The sequence below is a fragment of the Eleutherodactylus coqui genome, chromosome 5 (assembly GCF_035609145.1).
Source record: "Eleutherodactylus coqui strain aEleCoq1 chromosome 5, aEleCoq1.hap1, whole genome shotgun sequence".
NCBI classification, from domain to species: Eukaryota; Metazoa; Chordata; class Amphibia; order Anura; family Eleutherodactylidae; genus Eleutherodactylus; species Eleutherodactylus coqui.
This window is the reverse complement of record NC_089841.1, coordinates 254714765-254739358: the sequence shown is the minus strand read 5'-3', so window position 1 is coordinate 254739358 and position 24594 is coordinate 254714765. Positions and strand designations below refer to the sequence as shown.

Sequence of the window (24594 nt, the reverse complement as noted above, 5' to 3'; positions counted from 1 at the left end):
CACAGCTGAGGTAACGTCAGGTTTAATGCAGGTGGGCTTCGGCCCACACTGCATGCCCCAGTCAGACTGGGGTTCTTTAGAAGTGGACACATGCAGTTACAACTCCCTGTGGACCCACAGCATGGGTGGGTCCCAGGAAGCCACCGGTGGTACATAAATATATCCCATTGCATTGCCCATCACAGCTGAGGTAACGTCCGATTAAATGCAGGTGGTTTTCGGCCCACACTGCATGCCCCAGTCAGACTGGGGTTCTTTAGAAGTGGACACATGCAGTTACAACACCGTGTGGACCGACAGCATGGGTGGCTCCCTGGAACCCACCGGCGGTACATAAATATATCCCATTGCAGTGCCCAGCACAGCTGAGGTAACGTCAGCTTTAATGCAGGTGGGCTAAAAATTACTAGGATTACAATGTAGGCGAGGGCCCAAAAAAATTGGTATACCAACAGTACTAATGTACTTCAGAAAAATTGCCCATGCCCAACCAAGAGGGCAGGTGAAACCCATTAATCGCTTTGGTTAATGTGGCTTAATTTGTAACTAGGCCTGTAGGCGGCCCAGTTAAAATAAAAAATGGTTCAGGTGCAAGTTTCAACGCTTTATTGAATTGAGAATTGAAACGTATAAACATTGTTTACAAAAGTTATATGACTGAGCCTTGTGGGTCTCAGAAAAATTGCCCGTTCGGCGTGATTACGTGAGGTTTCAGGAGGAGGAGGAGGAGAAGGAGAAGGAGGATGAATATAATACACAAATTGATGAAGCTAAAAGGTCCCCGTTTTTGATGGTGATAGAGAACGATGCTTCCATCCGCGGGTGCAGCCTACGTATTGTTTAGGTACCGCTGCTGTCCGCTGGTGGAGAAGAAAAGTCTGGGGAAATCCAGGCTTTGTTCATCTTTATGATTGCAAGCCTGTCGGCACTGTCGGTTGACAGGCGGGTATGCTTATCCGTGATGATTCCCCCAGCCACACTAAACACCCTCTCTGACAAGACGCTAGCCGCAGGACAAGCAAGCACCTCCAGGGCATACAGCGCGAGTTCAGGCCACGTGTCCAGCTTCGACACCCAGTAGTTGTAGGGGGCAGAGGCGTCACGGAGGACGGTCGTGCGATCAGCTACGTACTCCCTCACCATCCTTTTACAGTGCTCCCGCTGACTCAGCCTTGACTGGGGAGCGGTGACACAGTCTTGCTGGGGAGCCATAAAGCTGTCAAAGGCCTTGGACAATGTTCCCCTGCCTGTGCTGTACATGCTGCCTGATCTCCGCGCCTCCCCTGCTACCTGGCCCTTGGAATTGTGTCTTCTGCCACTAGCGCTGTCGGATGGGAATTTTACCATCAGTTTGTCCACCAGGGTCCTGTGGTATAGCATCACTCTCGAACCCCTTTCCTCTTCGGGTATGAGAGTGGAAAGGTTCTCCTTATACCGTGGGTCGAGCAGTGTGTATACCCAGTAATCCGTAGTGGCCAGAATGCGTGTAACGCGAGGGTCACGAGAAAGGCATCCTAACATGAAGTCAGCCATGTGTGCCAGGGTACCTGTACGCAACACATGGCTGTCCTCACTCGGAAGATCACTTTCAGGATCCTCCTCCTCCTCCTCAGGCCATACACGCTGAAAGGATGACAGGCAAGCAGCATGGGTACCCTCAGCAGTGGGCCAAGCTGTCTCTTCCCCCTCCTCCTAATGCTCCTCCACCTACTCCTCCTCAACGCGCTGAGATATAGACAGGAGGGTGCTCTGACTATACAGCGACATACTGTCTTCCCCCGCCTCCGTTTCCGAGCGCAAAGCGTCTGCCTTTATGCTTTGCAGGGAACTTCTCAAGAGGCATAGCAGAGGAATGGTGACGCTAATGATTGCAGCATCGCCGCTCACCATCTGGGTAGACTCCTCAAAGTTTCCAAGGACCTGGCAGATGTCTGCCAACCAGGCCCACTCTTCTGTAAAGAATTGAGGAGGCTGACTCCCACTATGCTGCCCATGTTGGAGTTGGTATTCCACTATAGCTCTACGCTGCTCATAGAGCCTGGCCAACATGTGGAGTGTAGACTTCCACCGTGTGGGCATGTCGCACAGCAGTCGGTGCACTGGCAGATTAAACCGATGTTGCAGGGTGCGCAGGGTGGCAGCGTCCGTGTTGGACTTGCAGAAATGTGCGCAGAGTCGGCGCACCTTTCCAAGCAGGTTTGACAAGCGTGGGTAGCTTTACAGAAAGCGCTGAACCACCAAATTAAAGACGTGGGCCAGGCATGGCACGTGCGTGAGGCTGCCGAGCTGCAGAGCCGCCACCAGTTTACGGCCGTTGTCACACACGACCATGCCCGGTTGGAGGCTCAGAGGCGAAAGCCAGCGGTCGGTCTGCTCTGTCAGACCCCGCAGCAGTTCGTGGGCCGTGTGCCTCTTCTCTCCTAAGCTGAGTAGTTTCAGCACGGCCTGCTGACGCTTGGCCACCGCTGTGCTGCCATGCCGCGCGACACCGACTGCTGGCGACGTGCTGCTGCTGATACATCTTGATTGCGAGACAGAGGTTGCGTTGGAGGAGGAGGAGGAGGGTGGTTTAGTGGAGGAAGCATACACCGCCGCAGATACCAGCACCGAGCTGGGGCCCGCAATTCTGGGGGTGGGTAGGACGTGAGCGGTCCCAGGCTCTGACTCGGTCCCAGCCTCCACAAAATTCACCCAATGTGCCATCAGGGAGATATAGTGGCCCTGCCCGCCTGTGCTTGTCCACGTGTCCGTTGTTAAGTGGACCTTGGCAGTAACCGCGTTGGTGAGGGCGCGTACAATGTTGCGGGAGATGTGGTCGTGCAGGGCTGGGACGGCACATCGGGAAAAGTAGTGGCGACTGGGAACCGAATAGAGCGGGGCCGCCGCCGCCATCATGTTTTTGAAAGCCTCCGTTTCCACAAGCCTATACGGCAGCATCTCCAGGCTGATCAATTTGGCTATGTGCACGTTTAACGCTTGAGCGTGCGGGTGCGTGGCAGCGTACTTGCGCTTGCGCTCAAACACTTGCGCCAGCGACGGCTGGACGGTGCGCTGAGAGACATTGGTGGATGGGCCCGAGGACAGCGGAGGTGAGGGTGTGGGTGCAGGCCGGGAGACGGTCGTGTCTGTGTCCTGAGAGGGAGGTTGGATCTCAGTGGCAGGTTGGGGCACAGGGGGAGAGGCAGTGGTGCAAACCGGAGGCGGTGAACGACCTTCGTCCCACCTTCCCAGCTTGGCCATCATATGCCTACGCATGCTGGTGGTGGTGAGGCTGGTGGTGGTGGCTCCCCAGCTGATCTTGGCGCGACAAAGGTTGCACACCACTGTTTGTCGGTCGTCTGCACTCTCAGTGAAAAACTGCCAGACCTTTGAGCACCTCGGCCTCTGTAGGGTGGCATGGCACGAGGGGGCGTGAGGGAAACAGTTGGTGGACTATTCGGTCTGGCCCTGCCTCTACCCCTGGCCACCACACTGCCTCTTCCAACCTGCCCTGCTGCTGCACTTGCCTCCCCCTCTGAAGACCTGTCCTCAGTAGGCTTAGCAAACCAGGTGGGGTCAGTCACCTCATCGTCCTGCTGCTCTTCCTCCGAATCCTCTGTGCGCTCCTCCCTCGGACTTACTCCAATTACTACTACCTGAGTGATAGACAACTGTGTCTCGTCGTCCTCCTCCTCCTCACCCACTGAAAGCTCTTGAGACAGTTGCCGGAAGTCCCTAGCCTCATCCCCCGGACCCCGGGAACTTTCCAAAGGTTGGGCATCGGTCACGACAAACTCCTCCGGTGGGATAGGAACCATTGCTGCCCATTCTGGGCAGGGGCCCGAGAACAGTTCCTGGGAGTCTGCCTGCTCCTCAGAATGTGTCATTGTAATGGAGTGAGGAGGCTGGGAGGAAGGAGGAGCAGCAGCCAGAGGATTCAGAGTTGCAGCAGTGGACGGCGCAGAACTCTGGGTGGTCGATAGATTGCTGGATGCACTTTCTGCCATCCACGACAGGACCTGCTCACACTGCTAATTTTCTAATAAAGGTCTACTGCGTGGACCCATTAATTGTGAGATTAATCTTGGGACGCCAGAAACGTCCCTTTCTCCTAATCCCGCAGCAGTCGGCTGCGATACACCTGGATCAGGAGCTCGGCCTGTGCCCACACCCTGACTTGGGCCTCCGCGTCCTCGTCCACGTCCTCTAGGCCTACCCCTACCCCTCAGCATGGTGTATTACCAGTAGTGCAGAAACAGAACGCTGTAATTAAATGTGCCGTTTATTGGCCTGTGGTTGGAGGCTGACTTTGCTTACGGAACGCACAGCAGAGCCAGGAAAGAATTTTGCGCAAGCCTGTAGTGAGACGTAGGTGCGTATGACTGAGCTAGTGGAATTCACAGCGCAGAAGCAGTCAAGTGTCCAAAGGCCACTAGTAGGCCTTAAGTGTTTTGCTTCTATTTTTTTAAAGGCTGAGCTGATAGAGCAGACAGATACTGTAGGCAGCCTATATATGTATACTGTTTCCCTCTGGACGGGATGACAGCGGTGATGTAACAGGCAACGCAGAGTCAGGAAAGAATTTTGCGCAAGTCTGCTGTAACACTTAGCTGCGTATTAATTAGGACTACTACCCCCAGCAGAGACGCAGTACACTCAAGACGGTCACAGACAGCCCAAAGATAGTATTTTTCCCAAATGTTTTTGAAAAAGCCCACTGCCTATATAGACAGTATATCTTTCACCTTTCCCACTGTCCCTGCCTCACCACTACTGGCCCTATACTATGTAAAATTACTGCAGACTGTTTCCCTCTGGACGGGATGACGGCGGTGATGTAACGGGCAACGCAGAGCCAGGAAAGAATTTTGCGCAAGCCTGCTGTAACACTTAGCTGCGTATTAATTAGGACTACTACCCCCAGCAGAGACACAGTACACTGAGGACGGTCACAGGCAGCCCAAATATATATTTTTTTTCCCAAATTTTTTTGAAAAAGCCCACTGCCTATATAGACAGTATATCTCTTTCACCTTTCCCACTGTCCCTGCCTCACCACTACTGGCCCTATACTATGTAAAATTACTGCAGACTGTTTCCCTCTGGATGGGATGACGGCGGTGATGTAACGGGCAACGCAGAGCCAGGAAACACTTTTGCGCAAGCCTGCTGTAACACTTAGCTGCGTATTAATTAGGACTACTACCCCCAGCAGAGATGCAGTACACTGAGGACGGTCACAGGCAGCCCAAATATATATATTTTTTCCCAAATTTGTTTGAAAAAGCCCACTGCCTATATAGACAGTATATCTCTTTCACCTTTCCCACTGTCCCTGCCTCACCAGTACTGGCCCTATACTATGTACAATGACTGCAGACTGAGGACGCAATGCTCTGCACGACCGATATACAAAAAAAAAAATGTGCAACACTGCTCACAGCAGCCTCAACAGTACTGCACACGGTCAGATGTGGCCCTAAGAAGGACCGTTGGGGTTCTTGAAGCCTAAAATCACTCCTAACACTCTCCCTATAGCAGCTCCAGCATCAGCAGCACTTTCCCTGATCTCTGTCAGAATGCATCTGTGGCGAGCCGAGGGAGGGGCCGATTTAAATACTCAGGTGACACCTGATCTCGCCAGCCACTCACTGCAGGGGGGTGGTATAGGGCTTGAACGTCGCAGGGGGAAGTTGTAATGCCTTCCCTGTCTTTCTATTGGCCAAAAAAGCCTGCTAACGTCTCAGAGACGAAAGTGAAAGTAACTCGAACATCGCGTGGTGCTCGCCTCTAGTAACGAGCATCTCGAACACGCTAATACTCGAATGAGTATCAAGCTCGGACGAGTACGTTCGCTCATCTCTAGACCTGAATGATCCCTAGAAGAAGGGCTGTCAGCAACGTTGTTAGGTGTTGTATGTAATGCCGTTACACAAATGTTGATTTAAGGGTGCCTCCACACGGACACTAAAACGCTGCGTTTTTTGCTGTATACGAGAGTGAGTAAAAAAGCTGATTTATGAAATCAATGTTTTTCAATGGTTTCATTTAAACCTGTGATATGCTCTCTGCTGCGATAGCAAAATATCGCAGCATGTTCTATCTTTCGGCTTTTTTTGCCTTTTTATGCAGCTATGTTTCCATATGAAGCCATCATTTGTTTGATTTGGGTAAAAAAGGCACGACAACGCACTTTCCAAAGTAGACACATATTTGCCCTATCGCGGCGCTTTTTTCGCCCACCCAAAAATGCAAACGCGCGTTTGGAGGCACCCTAAGCGTTAAGTTGGGCTTTAAAGCTACAGCACCCAGAGCCGACCCATCGGTGATCGCTCTTGTGCTGCCATATAGGAGCAATCATTAATTAGAGAACGAGGTGGAGTGGACTGGCGATTGTTCCATCCACTCGCCTTCATGTATTGTAAGCAGGCAGTTGTTCATAGATAATTGATTCCATGGTCTGCCAGCAATTGATCATTCTTTCACGGCGTGTATCTACACGGCACGAATATCATGGAAACTATTTGATCTAATGAGCAGTTTGCACAATAGTCGTTCCGTGTAAAAGGGCCTTACGGGTGCTTGTATACTGGCCAGTTCACAGACTATCGTAACGACCACACATGGCAGAGGATTGTCTGTATGGACAGGACAGATCTTTAGGGCTCCTTCAAAAGACATATTTGCGAGCGTTCTTGCACTTTTTTGCGCGCGCAAAAATTGTGTGTGCAATACACAGAGAATAGAATTGATATTAATTTTCCTTTGTATTTCTCGCACGCGCAAAAAAATGGAATCTGCTCTACTTTCCTGCGTATTTGTGCACCGAGAGTTTCCATAGACATCTATAGGAGATGCACAAATGGGTTTACAAATACACAACAGGATGCGCAATATAGTGAAAAAAATAACACATCTGGACCTCATTAGGCCAAATAGCCTTTTAAATCAGGGCAGGAGGGTGTCGCAGGAAGGTATATGAACAGGCCCTGCATGTGCAAAAAAGTACAGTACAATGCGCCAATATGCACGCAAACAAGCCTTGTACATTGCGCTGAGGTGAGTGTATTTGCGCTCTTCTGAAGCCGCCCTTATTCCCTTATTACGATAATTTGTACCCATACAGCAATCATTGGTCACCTGCTCATCCTGCTGTTCATACGGGGAAATGTGCAGCCAACCATTGCATATCTTAAGGCTGGGTTCACATGGGGTGGGAATCTCCGCAGCGGGAACACACGGAAATTCTATGAGATTTCCGCAGCGTAAGTTTGGCGCAGGATTTGATGCGAAAGAGAGAAGAAGCAAGACGGCTAAAATTGACATGCTGCAGATTGGAATTCTGCGCCATATGTCAGTTTTCTTGCGGCTTTGGCACCACGGACTGCAGGCAGCGCGGGAACAAGATTTTTACAAAATCTTGTCTACTTTGCTGGTTAGTCTCGGTTTTAAAAATGCTGTGAAATTACTGCTGTAAATCCATGTCAATTCCGCCACGTGTGAACCAGCCTTACACTTGTCTAAAAGCCATGATTGGCAACATACGAACATTCGCTCGATCGCTGGTTGATCGCTGGCTGATCATTGTTTCTTTTACAAATGCCAATGATCGGGCAAACAGACGTTCGTGAGAACTTTGGCGCCTTATTATCGGGCCGAATAGAAGCCCCTTTAGAATGATTCTTACTAAATATTCGCTACGTTTCCCCGAAACGCAGTGTGGATTCTAAGGGCTGAACAGCGGCGCCGGTACGTGGGATGCAGCTTTTATCTTTAATAATTTAGCCCATTCCTTTGTGACTCGATGCGCTCCGCACCGCGATACATGATAGGTGAGACAGGCAACTGTTTCCTGATGCAGCTTCAAAGATACATATAAATAGAGCTGCTTTGATAGGTTTCTCCGAAGCATTATGGTACATTGTAACAAAACTGCTATAAGCAGCATTATTATTCTCGCTCCCTTGGAAGTTTGAGATAAGGAAATGTATAAAAGTAAGCAAATCGTGAAATAATTGATGGTATCACACTGGGCCTGATGTTATCCGGAAAGCAGACAACAAAGACCTTTCCTTCTTCCTTTTTTAGGTTTGGTGTTTCACTACCGCGCTGCTAGTAACAGATACGCCCTGACATTCCCCGATGCCGTGCGCTCCTGTAGGGAGAACACGGGTGTCATCGCATCGCCGGAGCAGTTGCAGGCTGCATTCGAGGATGGCTTGGACAACTGTGATGCAGGATGGCTATCTGATGGAACCGTAAGGTAACTGTTACAGCTTTCTCAAAAACTGATATATCATTTATGTGGCTAGCCTAAAAATAGTGTTAAACCCATTAAGGACCAGGCGCGGTAAATATACGGCGTATGGTCCTGGGCTTAAAACCCCGCCAATAGTAAAATTACGGTGGCGCTTTAAGCCTCCTGCTCTGAAATCAATCAGAGACATGACGGATCATCAGTTGTCAGTCACAGCTGATAACCCAGAGGAAAAGGCAGGAGGGTTTTTTAACCCTTTCTGCCTTTTCCCTCCCCAAGTATACAGTGCTCAATGAGCGCAGTGTACTAGAAAGTGAAAGGGTTTATTCCACTACGGGAGTCGGGGGGGTCATGTGACCGCCTGGGTTCCCTGCTACAGCAGAGCTGGAGGGTCATACTAGACCCTTATCAGCTCTGCTAGTGACTAATGTCACTGCAGGGGTTATTTTCCTCTGTAACTGGGGCTCCTATCGATGCCCTAGCTACAGTGGGAAAGTGTCAAATTAAAAAAAATGAATGTCCCCCAGAGGTCTTACATAACGCCATGGGGGACATAGATAGTAAAAAACATGATTACATACAAAAGTAAAACAATATTACAGAAGTAAACAACAATATATACATAAGAAAGAAAATAACACAAAGCCAACGCCAACCAAATCCGTCGCTGTATGGGCCCTGTAAACCAAAACCATACATACTATATATCAAAATGTCCGAAACAAATACAGGAATACGTTCCCATACTTTATTTTGGCATAAATATACTAAATTAAAAAAAATAACTATAAATGTTAAAAAAAACCATTTTTTTCAGCATTTTACCCCCAATAAAACGAAAAAACGAAACAAAAGTCAGTGAAAAAGATATTTTTAAAAATCGCTCTATATGTCACAGAAAACAAATGCAGCGAAAATAATTTTGGTAGCTAAAGGAAAAAAAATAAGGTAAAATCCCTAAAAAGTGTCTGGTCCTTAAGTAGTTAAAGTGGTTGTAACAGGATAGACTTTTATCACCCACCCCCAGGTCTGATGGGTGGGCACCCTAAGACCCCACAGATCCCAAGAACAGGGGCCCCCTATGTCCTCCTCTCTTACTCAGGCTTCATTCACATCAGCGTTTTTACGCGGCTATACAAAATATGTCGGCCGAAAATCACGACCATCTGAATCCTTGGATTCCAATGCATTCATTCACATGAACAATTTTTGGGCGTGTGAAAAAGTCACGCTGTTAAAAACATAAGTCTTGACCTATCTTTTGCTAAAAAAAATGCTTTTGGCACACGGAAAAGAAGACAGCTGGCTCTATTTAAGCATTAGAAGTCATTCCAAGGATTTCTACCGACTGAAGGAATTCCGCTCAGGACTCGATTGCGGCTATTCTTCATTAATGCGATTTTATAGCGCATGCGAGCGGTCGTGAAAACGCATACGCTTGTGTGAATGAGGCCTCACTGTGGGCTATTAGCACTCTACTGCAGTGAGGAGGAGATTGAATGCAATGATGGTTGGACATACTAAATTTAGCACTACTCCATTCATTGCTGAGACCCCCACCGATCAGACTTTTATCACATATCATATGCATAGACAATAAAAGTCTATTATTGGAATACGCCTTCATCCCCGTAATGACATGGGACGTACAGTTACGTTCGGTGCATTTGGGGCTTGCATGAAGGGAAATGAGGAGCTGATCCTGCTACATATAATGCAGGTGCCAGCTGTTTCTAACAGCTGAACACCCGCTGGCAACAGCGGCGATCAGTGTTCACATTGATTATGGCTGTTAGCTCTTCAAATGCAGCTGTCAGTTCTGACAGCGGCATTTAAATCCCCCAATCAATGTTTGAGGGTCCCGAATGGCCCACCTGCGATGGGATTGCCCATGGCATTGCTTGATAGGCTGCCTGTCAGATCGCACTATAATGTAATACTATGGTAATACATGATCCAGCATGATTACAAGTCCTAGTCCCCTATGGCGGCTAAGAAGAAAACGTAAAAATTACTAAAAATACTTTAATTATTAGAAAAAAGGTAATACAAATTTAAAAAACAAACCTTTTTTCATATGTTTAATAAATAATTTAAACAATAAGAACCAAAAAGATATTAGATAGCGCTGCGTCTGTAAAAGTCTGGTCTTTCAAAGTAACACATTTTTTGTCCCACATGGTGAATGTCGCCAAGAAAAAAAAATACACAATCTCATCTCCAAGAAAAAATGAAATAAAAGGTTATCAAAAAGTTGTATGCACTCCAAAATGGTACCAATAGAAACCACAGGATATCCTGCCAAAAAATGAGCCCTCGCACAACTATGTAGATGGAAACATTTTAAAAACTTATGGCGGTCAGAAGATGGCGGAACTGTGCATTTTGCTTTTTTTTTCATTTCACTCCACATAGAAATTTTTCGTTCAAAAATATTTTTATATGATATAGGTGACAAAACATATTAATTAACAATAATATATGCAGCATAACAACGTATCTCTTCGGCCAGTGGACTTTGAAAAGCATCCAAAGAGTACACCCACGTCACAGATATTCAGATAAATCAAACAATATAATAGAATGCAAAGTAAAATAGATGAACACAGGTAGGAAAGGGAAATCTAGGGGAGGGAAAGGTGGGAAGGGACATCTGAGCCTCAAAGGAGCTTGGAAAAGAGAGATCAACCCTGCTGATTAGAAATGTTGGCAACCGAGGCTATCTCTGACATTCTCTCATGTGAGGCCGAGGGAACCAGGGTCAAGCCCAAAAATAGCTTTTACTCTGCCATGCCCGAACCTAAAGACAACCATTGTTCCATTCTGGGAGATGACCTAAATTCTAGCCATGGCTGCCACACCGCATTAAAATGCATTAAGATCTAGGTCCTTCTCAGCTCTCATCTCTTCATAACGCACCAGTGCGTTGGTTGCCTCCACCCAGCACATGGGGGAGGTGTGGGCAAACATTCTATGTAGGCTCTGCGATGTCCTGTACCATCGTAACAATATCTTAAAGTTAAGTTCCTGGAGTCTAGAATACACCGTCCCCTTGTGTGTTAGAGTGATAGCTTTTTGCCACTAGTCCCGGCGAAGGTGCCGACCCAGCTCCCTTTCCCAAGCCCCAACATACTCTGAGGGTTTGTCCCCCACCTCTCGAGACAGCAGCATCTTAAATTGAAGGGCAAAAGGTGTTTACTTAAACCTGCATCGGGTGTCAGGGAATCCAAGGCCCCCTTGCAGCTGAAAATATCTCCCGCAAGAATCCGAGTCCCCTCAAAGAGCTTCACCAGAGACCTTAGCCCACCAGGTTTGAGAATATCCCTCAAACGTGGAATGGGGTCCGAGTGTATAGACAGGAGATGTGTACTGTGTTCAAAGGTCTTAAATTGTGGATTAGCTAGTAGTGGGGTGAGAGTTCTGGGGATAGAGACCAATGAACTCTTTGTGGCAAAGCATATCCAAGCAGACCTTAGTTGCGAGAGTAAAGGGGACAAATCAAGAGACTCATCAATGTGCCCCCCGGAAACTAAAAAAAGCCTTTGAGCTAACCTGGGATCAGTGGTATATTCTATTTCAACCCAAAGCTTGGTCGCTCGATGTTTGAGCAAGTTCCATACGCAATTTGGAATGTTAGCTTTGTACTATAGGGAGAAATCAGTAAGACTAAGGCCTCCTTCCCACAAATGGATTTCCGCCGCGTAATTCGCGGCAAAAATCCGCTGCGTTGCCCGCAGCTATTAGGTTCACTCAGGGCACACAGTGCGGAATTCCACCGCGGAATTCCGCACTGTGAAATCTCCCGTCCTCACCCGCGGCATGCTCTATTTGCCGCGGGTGTACGCGCAGACGGCTTCCATTGCAGTCAATGGAAGCCGTCCGTTCACGCTATCTCCCGCTGTAGCACAGCGGAAGATAGCGTGAAAACGCTTCCCCGCCTACCGGCGCCGCGTCATATGACGCGGCCGGCGTGTCACATGACACGGCCAGCCGCATCATATGACGCAGTGGGCGTATCATGTGACGCGGCCGGCGTGTCATATGACACGGCGGCAGTGGGCGGGGAAGCGTCATGCGGGACCGAGAACGACGGATCCGCTGGTAAGTATGGGGTCTCTGGGGGGTGCCGTGACGGGCTTTGCCATGGAATATTCCGCGGCGGAGCCCGTCACGCTCATGTGCAGCCGGCCTAAGTCCCACCGAGCCCTTCGTCCGGGTGAGGATATTATATTTTAATCTTGGCCTGTGGCCCTTCCAAACAAACTTGGTTATTAGGACGCGAATGCGGAGCAAGTATATCCTGGGCAATCTAGTTGGTAAAGCTTGGCATAAATAAATAAATTTGGGGAGGGAGTCCATTTTGACAGAGTTAACTCTTCCGCACCATGACAAGAAGAGAGGATTCCATTTGTTCAGGTCCTTTTTGAGACTGGACCAGAAAAGCTTGAAGTTGAGTGAAAATGTTTGGGCAGGGTCAGCTGGGAGTTGTATCCCTAGGAATGTAATGGAGGTACTTTGCCACCAATATGGGAAATGCTTCTAAAGGAGTGACCTCTCAGACTGACACAGGGAGATATTGACAATTTCAGTTTTTTGTAGATTTATCTTAAAATTGCTTACCTCACTAAATTTATTAAACTCCTCTAGCAGAACTGGGATACCTACGTTATGGCAGGACAAATATAAGCGTAGATCGTTAGCGAAAAGGGACAATTTATGATCAGTTTGGCCCACTGTAAGTTTTGTCTGATGGCATTAGCCATATTTAAGACATATAGGAGGGGGGACAATGGGCCTCCCCGCCTAGTTCCATTGTATATACTAATAGAATCAGACAAAGACCCGTTTACTCGCACCCTGGCAGATGGATCAGCGTATAAGGCCATTATCCAGGCTCTCAGCGTGAGCCAAGGCCCACCTTCTGCAGAGTGATCTCCAAGAACTTCGACCTCACCCTATCAATAGCCTTTTCGGCATCAACTGCCATGAGACATAGTGGGGATCCCATACGCCGAGTTATTGACACCAACGACATGGATTTTATTATGTTTTCTCTTCCCTCTCTCCCAGGAATAAAGCCTACCTGGTCTTTATGAATAAGCCCCGGGATAAATGATTTTAAACCGGTCGCTATCAGTTTGGCAAATAGTTTTCTGTCACTGTTTATGAGAGAAACGGGCCTGTAGTTGCCACAGACCAAGGCGTCCTTTCCCGGTTTAGGCAACACAACCAAGTGCGCTTGCAAAGCCTGCGCCGGGAAAGCACAGCCTCCGAAAATTGCATTAAAGGATCGGATTGGTCGACAGTAAGGGGTTAAAATTGACTCTCTCTAATAACAACGTAACTATGAATCCTGCATTTTATCTGTTTCTGTTGTATAGATACCCAATCAAAACACCCAGGCCTGGTTGCTATGGAGACAGAAATAATGTTCCTGGTGTTCGTACGTACGGAGAACGGGAACCACAGGAAACCTATGACGTCTACTGCTACATTGACAGCCCCTTAGGTAGGTTGTTACTGTGTGAGAGGTACTTACAAGCCCTAATAAAATAATTGCCTTGCTATTTGCACTAGATGAGAGCCTTCCAACATAAATACTATATTTGCATTTTCTTCTTCACCCATTCTTTATAATTGCTCATGGATTTGAGGATTTATATCATTATTACAAAAAAAGTAGCTGATTAAACTTCCCTGTTGATATTTCTGGTCTCTTTATCTGCAGGTGATGTTTATTATGTGCCAGAAAGGCACTCATTAGAGGGTGCACGAAACTCATGTTTGCTTGATGGAGGTTCACTGGCCACTGTGGGTCAGCTGCATGCAGCTTGGAGAAAGGGATTGGACCAGTGTGACCCAGGTTGGTTGGCAGACAGTAGTGTTCGTTATCCAATACGGAATCCACGGAAAAACTGCGGTGGAGAGGAACCAGGGGTTCGAACGTTATATCAATACCTAAATCGAACAGGATTTCCACATCCTAACAGGAAGTTTGGGGCCTACTGCTACAAAGGTATTACTTATTATCATTATTTTACATCATATTATAAATATCATTTACCGTGCATGCACAAAATTGAATAAATGAAATATGTGTGTCTGAGATTTAACGCATGAATATTAATTTGGTGTTGATATTGTGTAAGGATTTTGTGTTATAATAGTTATTTAAGGGTTAATATAAAGTTTAGTTTGAAGGTCGTTGAAGCAGCGTTTTTCTGAAGACCATATTTATTCATTGCATTCATTCACTCTTATCAGTGTAAGTGATGTAAGCAGCACATCACATAATTTTATGCATTCATCAGTGTTAGACTTTGTATGATTTGCTATGTTTAGGGTGTTGGTCAACCGTGATTGGACACTGTATTTTCTTTTGCACAATAAATAAAGCTCAATGGGCTGGGCTCATCAGAAAGAGCACAGTGGTGACTTCACATAGTTGATGTCACTTGTTCTTTCTCTGATGATAATTGTTAACTAATTTGGACACATGAGAGAACTCGGATCCCGGCAGCCTTTTTTCCGATTCTAAATTTAAAGGAATACTCCCATAAGATATTGCATATCATTTTATGAGTGTTGACTAAATCTCCTGAATAAGGGTGTATTCTCATCTATATTTAGGCTTTGTTAGGCCTTTCTGTACGGATGCAGGGCTATTTGTTTAAAAAACAGAAACCAAATAGAAAAGAAGCAAACTGAAAGCTTTACAGTTTTTCAAAAAAAACATTGGAATCAATGGGGAAAAATGGAAATATTTAATTCCATTTTAATTCTGTTTCTCTGCTCCAAAAACAGTATAGATAGATGAAAATCCCTAATACAGATATGAACAAGCCCTAACACATGCAAGTGCACAGTAAAATGGCGTAATTAACCACAAGGCTTTGGGCAGCATGATTTAGTTTGCTTTAAATATATTTTTACAGGAAATTCTAAAATATTTAAAATGAATATCCACAGGGTTTGTTATATACAGAGCTTTGAAGGCAATTTGTCAGCTACTTTTAGCCCTAAAAGCTAAGCTTATGCACTGAAAGTAGGTGACCTGCTGAGTCCGGTGTTGTAGATGTTATACTTACCTAGACCATTTTTCCCAGTGCTAAAAGCCACTGCTCAATGCATTGAGCAGTGCTGCTAAGTAGTCCGCCTGTTCTAATTTTATAATGGGAGGACTACTGGAGTAGAATATCAATATTTGCAGATGACACAAAATTATACAATATAATCAATGCAACGGAGGACAATGTACGGCTACAAACAGAATTAGATAAGCTCGGGGCTTGGGCGGAAAAATGGCAAATGAAGTTCAATGTGGATAAATGTAAGGTTCTGCACATGGGCAGGAGAAACGGATGTCACCAATATTCAATTAATGGGGTACTGCTAGGGAAAAGTGAAATGGAGACCTTGGGGTTACTAGTGGATTATAGATTAAACTGAAGTAACCAATGCCAGTCATCTGCTGCAAAAGCTAATAGAGTCTTGGGGTGCATTAAAAGAAGTATAGGGGTGAGGGACGAGAACATTATCCTCCCACTATATAAGGCACTTGTCAGGCCTCACATGGAATACTGTGTACAGTTCTGGACACCGGTGCTCAGGAAAGATGTTACAGTGCTGGAGGGGATTCAAAGAAGGGCATCTAAACTAATACATGGAATGAAGGGACTGGAATACCCAGAGAGGCTAGCAAAATTGGGATTATTTACCCTGGAAAAAAGACGGCTATGGGGTGATCAAATAACTATGTATAAATCCATGAGGGGACGATACAAGGATCTCTCCCATGATCTGTTTATACCTAGGACTGTGACGGTAACAAGAGGGCATCCGCTACGTCTAGAAGAAAGCAGGTTTCATCGCTAACACAGAAAAGGGTTCTTTACTGTAAGAGCCGTGAGACTGTGGAACTCTCTGCCTGAGGATGGGGTGATGGCAAAATCCATAGAGGAGTTAAAAGGGGACTTGATGTCTTTCTAGAGGGGAAGGATAATACAGGATATAAATCTTAGGTTAATTGTTAATCGGGGTATATAGGCAGGTAGGAACTATTAGAGGTTGATCCAGGGATTAGTCTGATTGCCATTATGGAGTCGGGAAGGAATTTTCCCCCAGAAGGGCTAATTGGCTCCTGCCTCTTGGGGTTTTTGCCTTCCTCTGGATCAACAACACAGGAGGATAAGCAGGCTGAACTAGATGGACATTGTCTTCATTCGGCCTTACATACTATGTTACTATGTTACTTCACATCATCATTTAATGCATTGAGCTTTTAGCACTCACACCGGAAGAATGATGGTGTTAGCGCAAATATTACTAATTGGTATGTTTTTAGGTATCCAAATTATTTGTTCTTATTTGAGCTCGAAGAAGCTTACAAATCACACACGCGTGGATGTGATTGGAAGCCATATGTTTATTCAATTAATAAGCAGAAGTATATTTACAAAGACATTTGAAACAAGGCTAGAACATGCCTCACTTGTAATAATTTGAATTTATTATAATTAATTTATTATCATTGGTTATTAAAACTCAACAAGAACAGTAACTTCTTAGTTACAGCCAGGACTCCTATCAGGCCTATTGAAACTAAGTCTCATTTGACCTCTGTATAAGGGCTATGTCTTGGAGAACTAGTGCTGAAGTTTTGTTATCTCAAATTTCCCAACAACCTTGATTGTCCAGTACATCTGCAAAGTTCTTGTTAAAGAAAAATGTCAACAATATGATATAACTGACTGAAGCATATAAGATGGATACATGATACAAAATGGAAACATCTTTTCTACTCTAACAGTCCCCCCTTTTGCGACTGCTTCCTCCTGTTACACAGCCCCCCAACACTTAGAGCTCACTTACACAAGTGTTGTTTTAGTGCAGTATAGGTGTGTGAAAAGATCGTGGCTATACTGCACTTAAAATCACGTGAACAGGTGAATTCCAGCTATTTGAATTAGCCTGTTCACAGGTCCTAACTTTTCTCTCGCCACAAACCTTAGATGCGATCTTAAAGTTGCATGTCCTATCTTTGTTAGTTACGAGGATTTAACGTGTCTAAAAGTCATTCACCTAAATGGTTCTATAGGAAACTATTGGTTCTTATAGAAGCGCTTTCTGTACGCACTTTTAATGCGCGCAAACAGTGCTAGTGTAAACGAGGGTTGAGCATGATATCTATTCTAATCACAGAAACTTGAGCGAACCCCTAAGGTATGTATAGTCTTACCTAACATCTAGAAAGATGGATGTTCCTAAGAATTTAGTGTGAACATAGTCTTAAGTAATAAAACTCTGGCTGCTGTAACCACCATTGCTTTATACTGTTTACACATTGAACACAATATTACAGTGTTCTTGCTTGTTTCATTTGCTTTTCCCTGCCTTAGGCTGGCTTCAGATGAGTTCAAGCGCAAAAACGCTCGAGGTAGCGCAAATTTTTGTACTGGGAAGAACGCACTATTGCTCGCATTTTACGGTACTTTCTGTGCTGCCAGGAACTGTTCACATCGGTGCGTGTGTAATTGAAATGGCTGTGCAGCCTAATTAGCCGCTGGTGTTTTTGATTACCTGTGTTGTCTTAGGTGCACAAATACGAAGAAATAGAGTATGTGCATTTTGGGGAGGTGGGGTTTGGCACGCGCAAAATCTGTGTGCAAAAGAAAAAGTGTGAATGAACCCATTGCAAACGTGGTCATGTGAAGCCGCCCTTATGCAACTGGATTATTATTCCTCAGCGATATATCATTGAGCCATTTTAGATTCACATGTGTGGATGTCCTAGTTGTCTAGATGGTTGTGTATGTTTATACACAGCAAACTATTGTTGCGTGTTCCGTACAACTAAATAGTGTAACTTCTGCAGCATGTGCATAGATTTCTGCAAGCGCCATTTTGGTTAAGGGCTCTTTCACACGAGCGTCATTTTAACGCACAGATAGCCACGTTAAAAGCCAATGGGGGTGTGCAAATGAACGCGTAATATGCAAGGGGATGTGTGAAACACTGTAATTCTGTGGAAAACGAACACATATGCCAAATCCTGCACTGAGGAGGTCCCTTCCAACTCATTCTATGATTCTATGACATCTGGAACTCATTAAGACTAATTAGTAGAGATGAGCGAACACCAAAATGTTCGGGTGTTCGTTATTCGTAACGAACTTCCCGTGATGCTCGAGGGTTCGTTTCGAACAACGAACCCCATTGAAGTCAATGGGCGACCAGAACATTTTTGTATTTCGCCGATGCTCGCTAAGGTTTTCATGTGTGAAAATCTGGGCAATTCAGGAAAGTGATGGGAATGACACAGTGACGGATAGGGCAGGCGAGGGGCTACATGTTGGGCTGCATCTCAAGTTCCCAGGTCCCACTATTAAGCCACAATACCGGCAAGAGTGGGCCCCCCCCCTCCCAACAACTTTTACTTCTGAAAAGCCCTCATTAGCATGGCATACCTTTGCTAAGCACCACACTACCTCCAACAAAGCACAATCACTGCCTGCATGACACTCCACTGACACTTCTCCTGGGTTACATGCTGCCCAACCGCCCCCCCTCCCCCCCACAGCGCACACCAAAGTGTCCCTGCGCAGCCTTCAGCTGCCCTCATGCCACACCACGCTCATGTCTATTTAGAATTGCGTCTGCCATGACGAGGGACCGCAGGCACACACTGCAGAGGTTGGCACGGCTAGGCAGCGACCCTCTTTAAAAGTGGCGGAGCGATAGCCCACAATGCTGTACAGAAGCAATGAGAAATAGAATCCTGTGCCACCGCCATCAGGAGCTGCACACGTGGGCATAGCAATGGGGAACCTATGTGCCACACACTATTCATTCTGTCAAGGTGTCTGCATGCCCCAGTCAGACCGGGCTTTTTAATTCATAGACACAGGCAGGTACAACTCCCTATTGTGAAGTCCCTGTCGACCCACAGCATGGGTGGCTCCCTGGAACCCACTGGCGGTACACAGAAATATCCCATTGCATTGCCCAACACAGCTGAGGTAGTAATGTCGTGCTTAATGCAGGTGGGCTTCGGCCCACACTGCATGCCCCAGTCTGACTGGGGTTCTTTATAAGTGTACAGATGTAGTAAAAACTCCGTGTGCACCTACAGCATGGGTGGGTGCCAGGAAGCCACCGGCGGTACATAGAAATATCCCATTGCATTGCCCAACACAGCTGAGGTAGTAATGTTGTGCTTAACCCTTTCCAATCCAATTTGTATATGGTTTTCCTAGGGGGCTTACTCTTTTTCTGCTGTTATACAACGGCGCTATATGCTGGCTAAAGCCAGTACTGCATGAGCTGACACGTAGGATAGGCTCCGACAGCAGAGAGGCTGGCAATATACAGTAAGAGAACCCCGACGGACGTCTACCAACAACGGAGCTGTACAGCCTTAAACCCTAATGTCTTCACAGGTCACACAGTGGACTGGAAAGGGTTAATGCAGGTGGGCTTCGGCCCACACTGCATGCCCCAGTCAGACTGGGGTTCTTTACAAGTGGACACATGTAGGTTTAACTCCCTGTGGACCCACTGCCTGGGTGGGTGCCAGGAAGCCACCGGCGGTACATAGAAATATCCCATTGCATTGCCCAACACAGCTGAGGTAGTAATGTCGTGCGTAATACAGGTGGGCTTCGGCCCACACTGCATGCCCCAGTCAGACGGGTTCTTTAGAAGTGTACAGAAGTATTAAAAACTCAGTGTGCACCTACAGCATGGGTGGCTCCCTGGAACCCACCGGCGGTACACAAAAATATCCCATTGCATTGCCCAACACAGCTGAGGTAGTAATGTCGTGCGTAATGCAGGTGGGCTTCGGCCCACACTGCATGCCCCAGTCAGACTGGGGTTCTTTACAAGTGGACACATGTAGGTTTAACTCCCTGTGGACCCACTGCCTGGGTGGGTGCCAGGAAGCCACCGGCGGTACATAGAAATATCCCATTGCATTGCCCAACACAGCTGAGGTAGTAATGTCGTGCGTAATACAGGTGGGCTTCGGCCCACACTGCATGCCCCAGTCAGACGGGTTCTTTAGAAGTGTACAGAAGTATTAAAAACTCAGTGTGCACCTACAGCATGGGTGGCTCCCTGGAACCCACCGGCGGTACACAAAAATATCCCATTGCATTGCCCAACACAGCTGAGGTAGTAATGTCGTGCGTAATGCAGGTGGGCTTCGGCCCACACTGCATGCCCCAGTCAGACTGGGGTTCTTTACAAGTGGACACATGTAGGTTTAACTCCCTGTGGACCCACTGCCTGGGTGGGTGCCAGGAAGCCACCGGCGGTACATAGAAATATCCCATTGCATTGCCCAACACAGCTGAGGTAGTAATGTCGTGCGTAATACAGGTGGGCTTCGGCCCACACTGCATGCCCCAGTCAGACGGGTTCTTTAGAAGTGTACAGAAGTATTAAAAACTCAGTGTGCACCTACAGCATGGGTGGCTCCCTGGAACCCACCGGCGGTACACAAAAATATCCCATTGCATTGCCCAACACAGCTGAGGTAACGTCAGCTGTAATGCAGGTGGGCTAAAAATTAATTTGATTACACTGTAGGCGAGGGCCCACAAAAATTGCTGTATCAACAGTACTAATGTACATCCCAAAAATTGGCCATGGCCAGCCAAGAGGGCAGGTGAAACCCATTAATCGCTTTGGTTAATGTGGCTTAAGTGGTAACTAGGCCTGGAGGCAGCCCAGTGTAACGAAAAATTGGTTCAAGTTAAAGTTCCAATGCTTTTAAGCGCATTGAAACTTATAAAAATTGTTCAGAAAAATTATTTGAGTGAGCCTTGTGGCCCTAAGAAAAATTGCCCGTTCAGCGTGATTACGTGAGGTTTCAGGAGGAGGAGCAGGAGGAGGAGGAGGAGGAATATTAGACACAGATTGATGAAGCAGAAATGTCCCCGTTTTGGATGGTGAGAGAGAACGTAGCTTCCATCCGCGGGTGCAGCCTACGTATTGCTTACGTATCGCTGCTGTCCGCTGGTGGAGAACAGAAGTCTGGCGAAATCCAGCCTTTGTTCATCTTGATGAGTGTTAGCCTGTCGGCACTGTCGGTTGACAAGCGGCTACGCTTATCTGTGATGATTCCCCCAGCCGCACTAAACACCCTCTCCGACAACACGCTAGCCGCAGGACAAGCAAGCACCTCAAGGGCATACAGGGCTAGTTCAGGCCACGTGTCCAGCTTCGACACCCAGTAGTTGTAGGGGGCAGAGGCGTCACCAAGGATGGTCGTGCGATCCGCTACGTACTCCCTCACCATCCTTTTGCAGTGCTCCCGCCGACTCAGCCGTGACTGGGGAGCGGTGACACAGTCTTGGTGGGGAGCCATAAAGCTGGCCAGGCCCTTAAAGACTGTTGCACTGCCTGGGATGTACATGCTGCTCGATCTACGCACATCCCCTGCAACATGGCCCTCGGAACTGCGCCTTCTGCCACTAGCGCTGTCGGCTGGGAATTTTACCATCAGCTTGTCCGCAAGGGTCCTGTGGTATAGCAACACTCTCGAACCCCTTTCCTCTTCGGGAATGAGAGTGGGCAGGTTCTCCTTATACCGTGGATCGAGCAGTGTGTACACCCAGTAATCCGTAGTGGCCAGAATGCGTGCAACGCGAGGGTCACGAGAAAGGCATCCTAACATGAAGTCAGCCATGTGTGCCAGGGTACCTGTACGCAACACATGGCTGTCTTCACTAGGAAGATCACTTTCAGGATCCTCCTCCTCCTCCTCCTCCTCAGGCCATACACGCTGAAAGGATGACAGGCAATCAGCCGGTGTACCGTCAGCAGCGGGCCAAGCTGTCTCTTCCCCCTCCTCCTCATGCTCCTCCTCCTCCTCCTGTACGCGCTGAGAAATAGACAGGAGGGTGCCCTGACTATCCAGCGGCATACTGTCTTCCCCCGCCCCCGTTTCCGAGCGCAAAGCAGCTGCCTTTATGGTTTGCAGGGAATTTCTCAAGATGCATAGCAGAGGAATGGTGACGCTAATGATTGTAGCATCGCCGCTCACCACCTGGGTAGACTCCTCAAAATTACCAAGGACATGGCAGATGTCTGCCAACCAGGCCCACTCTTCTGAAAGGAATTGAGGAGGCTGACTCCCACTGCGCCGCCCATGTTGGAGTTGGTATTCGACTATAGCTCTCCGTTGTTCATAGAGCCTGGCCAACATGTGGAGCGTAGAGTTCCACCGTGTGGGCACGTCGCACAGCAGTCGGTGCACTGGCAGCTTAAAGTGATGTTGCAGGGTGCGCAGGGTGGCAGCGTCCGTGTGGGACTTGCGGAAATGTGCGCAGAGCCGGCGCGCCTTTACGAGCAGGTCTGACAAGCGTGGGTAGCTTTTCAGAAACCGCTGAACCACCAAATTAAAGACGTGGGCCAGGCATGGCACGTGCGTGAGGCTGCCAAGCTGCAGAGCCGCCACCAGGTTACGGCCGTTGTCACACACGACCATGCCCGGTTGGAGGCTCAGCGGCGCAAGCCAGCGGTCGGTCTGCTGTGTCAGACCCTGCAGCAGTTCGTGGGCCGTGTGCCTCTTATCGCCTAAGCTGAGTAGTTTCAGCACGGCCTGCTGACGCTTGCCCACCGCTGTGCTGCCACACCGCGCGACACCGACTGCTGGCGACATGCTGCTGCTAACACATCTTGATTGTGAGACAGAGGAGGAGGAGGAGGAGGAGGGTGCTTTAGTGGAGGAAGCATACACCTCCGCAGATACCAGCACCGAGCTGGGGCCCGCAATTCTGGGGGTGGGTAGGACGTGAGCGGTCCCAGGCTCTGACTCTGTCCCAGCCTCCACTAAATTCACCCAATGTGCCGTCAGGGAGATGTAGTGGCCCTGCCCGCCTGTGCTTGTCCACGTGTCCGTAGTTAAGTGGACCGTGGCAGTAACCGCGTTGGTGAGGGCGCGCACAATGTTGCGGGAGACGTGGTCGTGCAGGGCTGGGACGGCACATCGGGAAAAGTAGTGGCGACTGGGAACTGAGTAGCGCGGGGCCGCCGCCTCCATGATACTTTTGAAGGACTCCGTTTCCACAACCCTATACGGCAGCATCTCAAGGCTGATGAATTTTGCGATGCGGACGGTTAACGTTTGAGCGTGCGGGTGCGTGGCGGCGTACTTGCGCTTGCGCTCGAACACTTGCGCAAGCGACGGCTGAACGGTGCGCTGAACTACACTGCTGGATGGGGCCGAGGACAGCGGAGATGAGGGTGTGGGTGCAGGCCATGAGGCGGTAGTGCCTGTGTCCTGAGAGGGGGGTTGCATCTCAGTGGCAGGTTGGGGCACAGGGGGAGAGGCAGGGGTGCAAACCGGAGACGGTGAACGGCCTTTGTCCCACCTTGCGGGGTGCTTGGCCATCATATGTCTGCGCATGGTGGTGGTGGTGAGGCTGTTGGTGTTGGCTCCCCGGCTGAGCTTTGCGCGACAAAGGTTGCACACCACTGTTCGTCGGTCGTCAGGCGTCTCTGTGAAAAACTGCCAGACCTTAGAGCACCTCGGCCTACGCAGGGTGGCATGGCGCGAGGGGGCGCTTTGGGAAACACTTGGTGGATTATTCGGTCTGGCCCTGCCTCTACCCCTGGCCACCGCACTGCCTCTTGCAACCTGCCCTGCTGATGCCCTTGACTCCCCCTCTGAAGACCTGTCCTCCTGAGTAAGCGTTGCACACCAGGTGGGGTCAGTCACCTCATCGTCCTGCTGCTCTTCCTCCGAATCCTCTGTGCGCTGCTCCCTGGGACTTACTGCCCTTACTACTACCTCACTGCAAGACAACTGTGTCTGATCGTCATCGTCCTCCTCACCCACAGAAAGTTGTTGAGACAGTTGGCGGAAGTCCCCAGCCTCTTCCCCCGGACCCCGGGAACTTTCGAATGGTTGGGCATCAGTGACGATAAACTCCTCTGGTGGGAGAGGAACCGCTGCTGCCCAATCTAAGCAGGGGCCCGAGAACAGTTCCTGGGAGTGTTCCCGCTCCTGAGCAGGTGTCATTGTAGTGGACTGAGGAGGCTGGGAGGAAGGAGGAGCAGCAGACAGAGGATTCGGATTGGCAGCAGTGGACGGCGCAGAACTGCGGGTAGACGATAGGTTGCTCGAAGCACTTTCTGCCATCCAGGACAGGACCTGCTCACACTGCTCATTTTCTAATAACCGTCTCCCGCGTGGACCCATTAATTGGGCGATGAATGTGGGGACGCCAGAAACGTGCCTCTCTCCTAATCGCGCAGCAGACAGCTGCGACACACCTGGATCAGGAGCTTGGCCTGTGCCCACACCCTCACTTGGCCCTCCGCGTCCTCGGCCACGTCCACGTCCACGT

General features: G+C 48.3%; 1 protein-coding gene across 1 annotated transcript in view; it reads left to right on the top strand.

Moving 5' to 3' along the window:
• NCAN (neurocan) overlaps positions 1–24594 on the top strand; it is a 238339-nt gene that overhangs the window by 102511 nt on the left and 111234 nt on the right. Inside the window, exons 4-6 of the mRNA XM_066604529.1 lie at positions 8068–8242; positions 13618–13745; positions 13965–14252. Coding sequence (XP_066460626.1) covers positions 8068–8242; positions 13618–13745; positions 13965–14252 — 591 coding nt within the window. The remainder of the gene's footprint in view (positions 1–8067; positions 8243–13617; positions 13746–13964; positions 14253–24594) is intronic.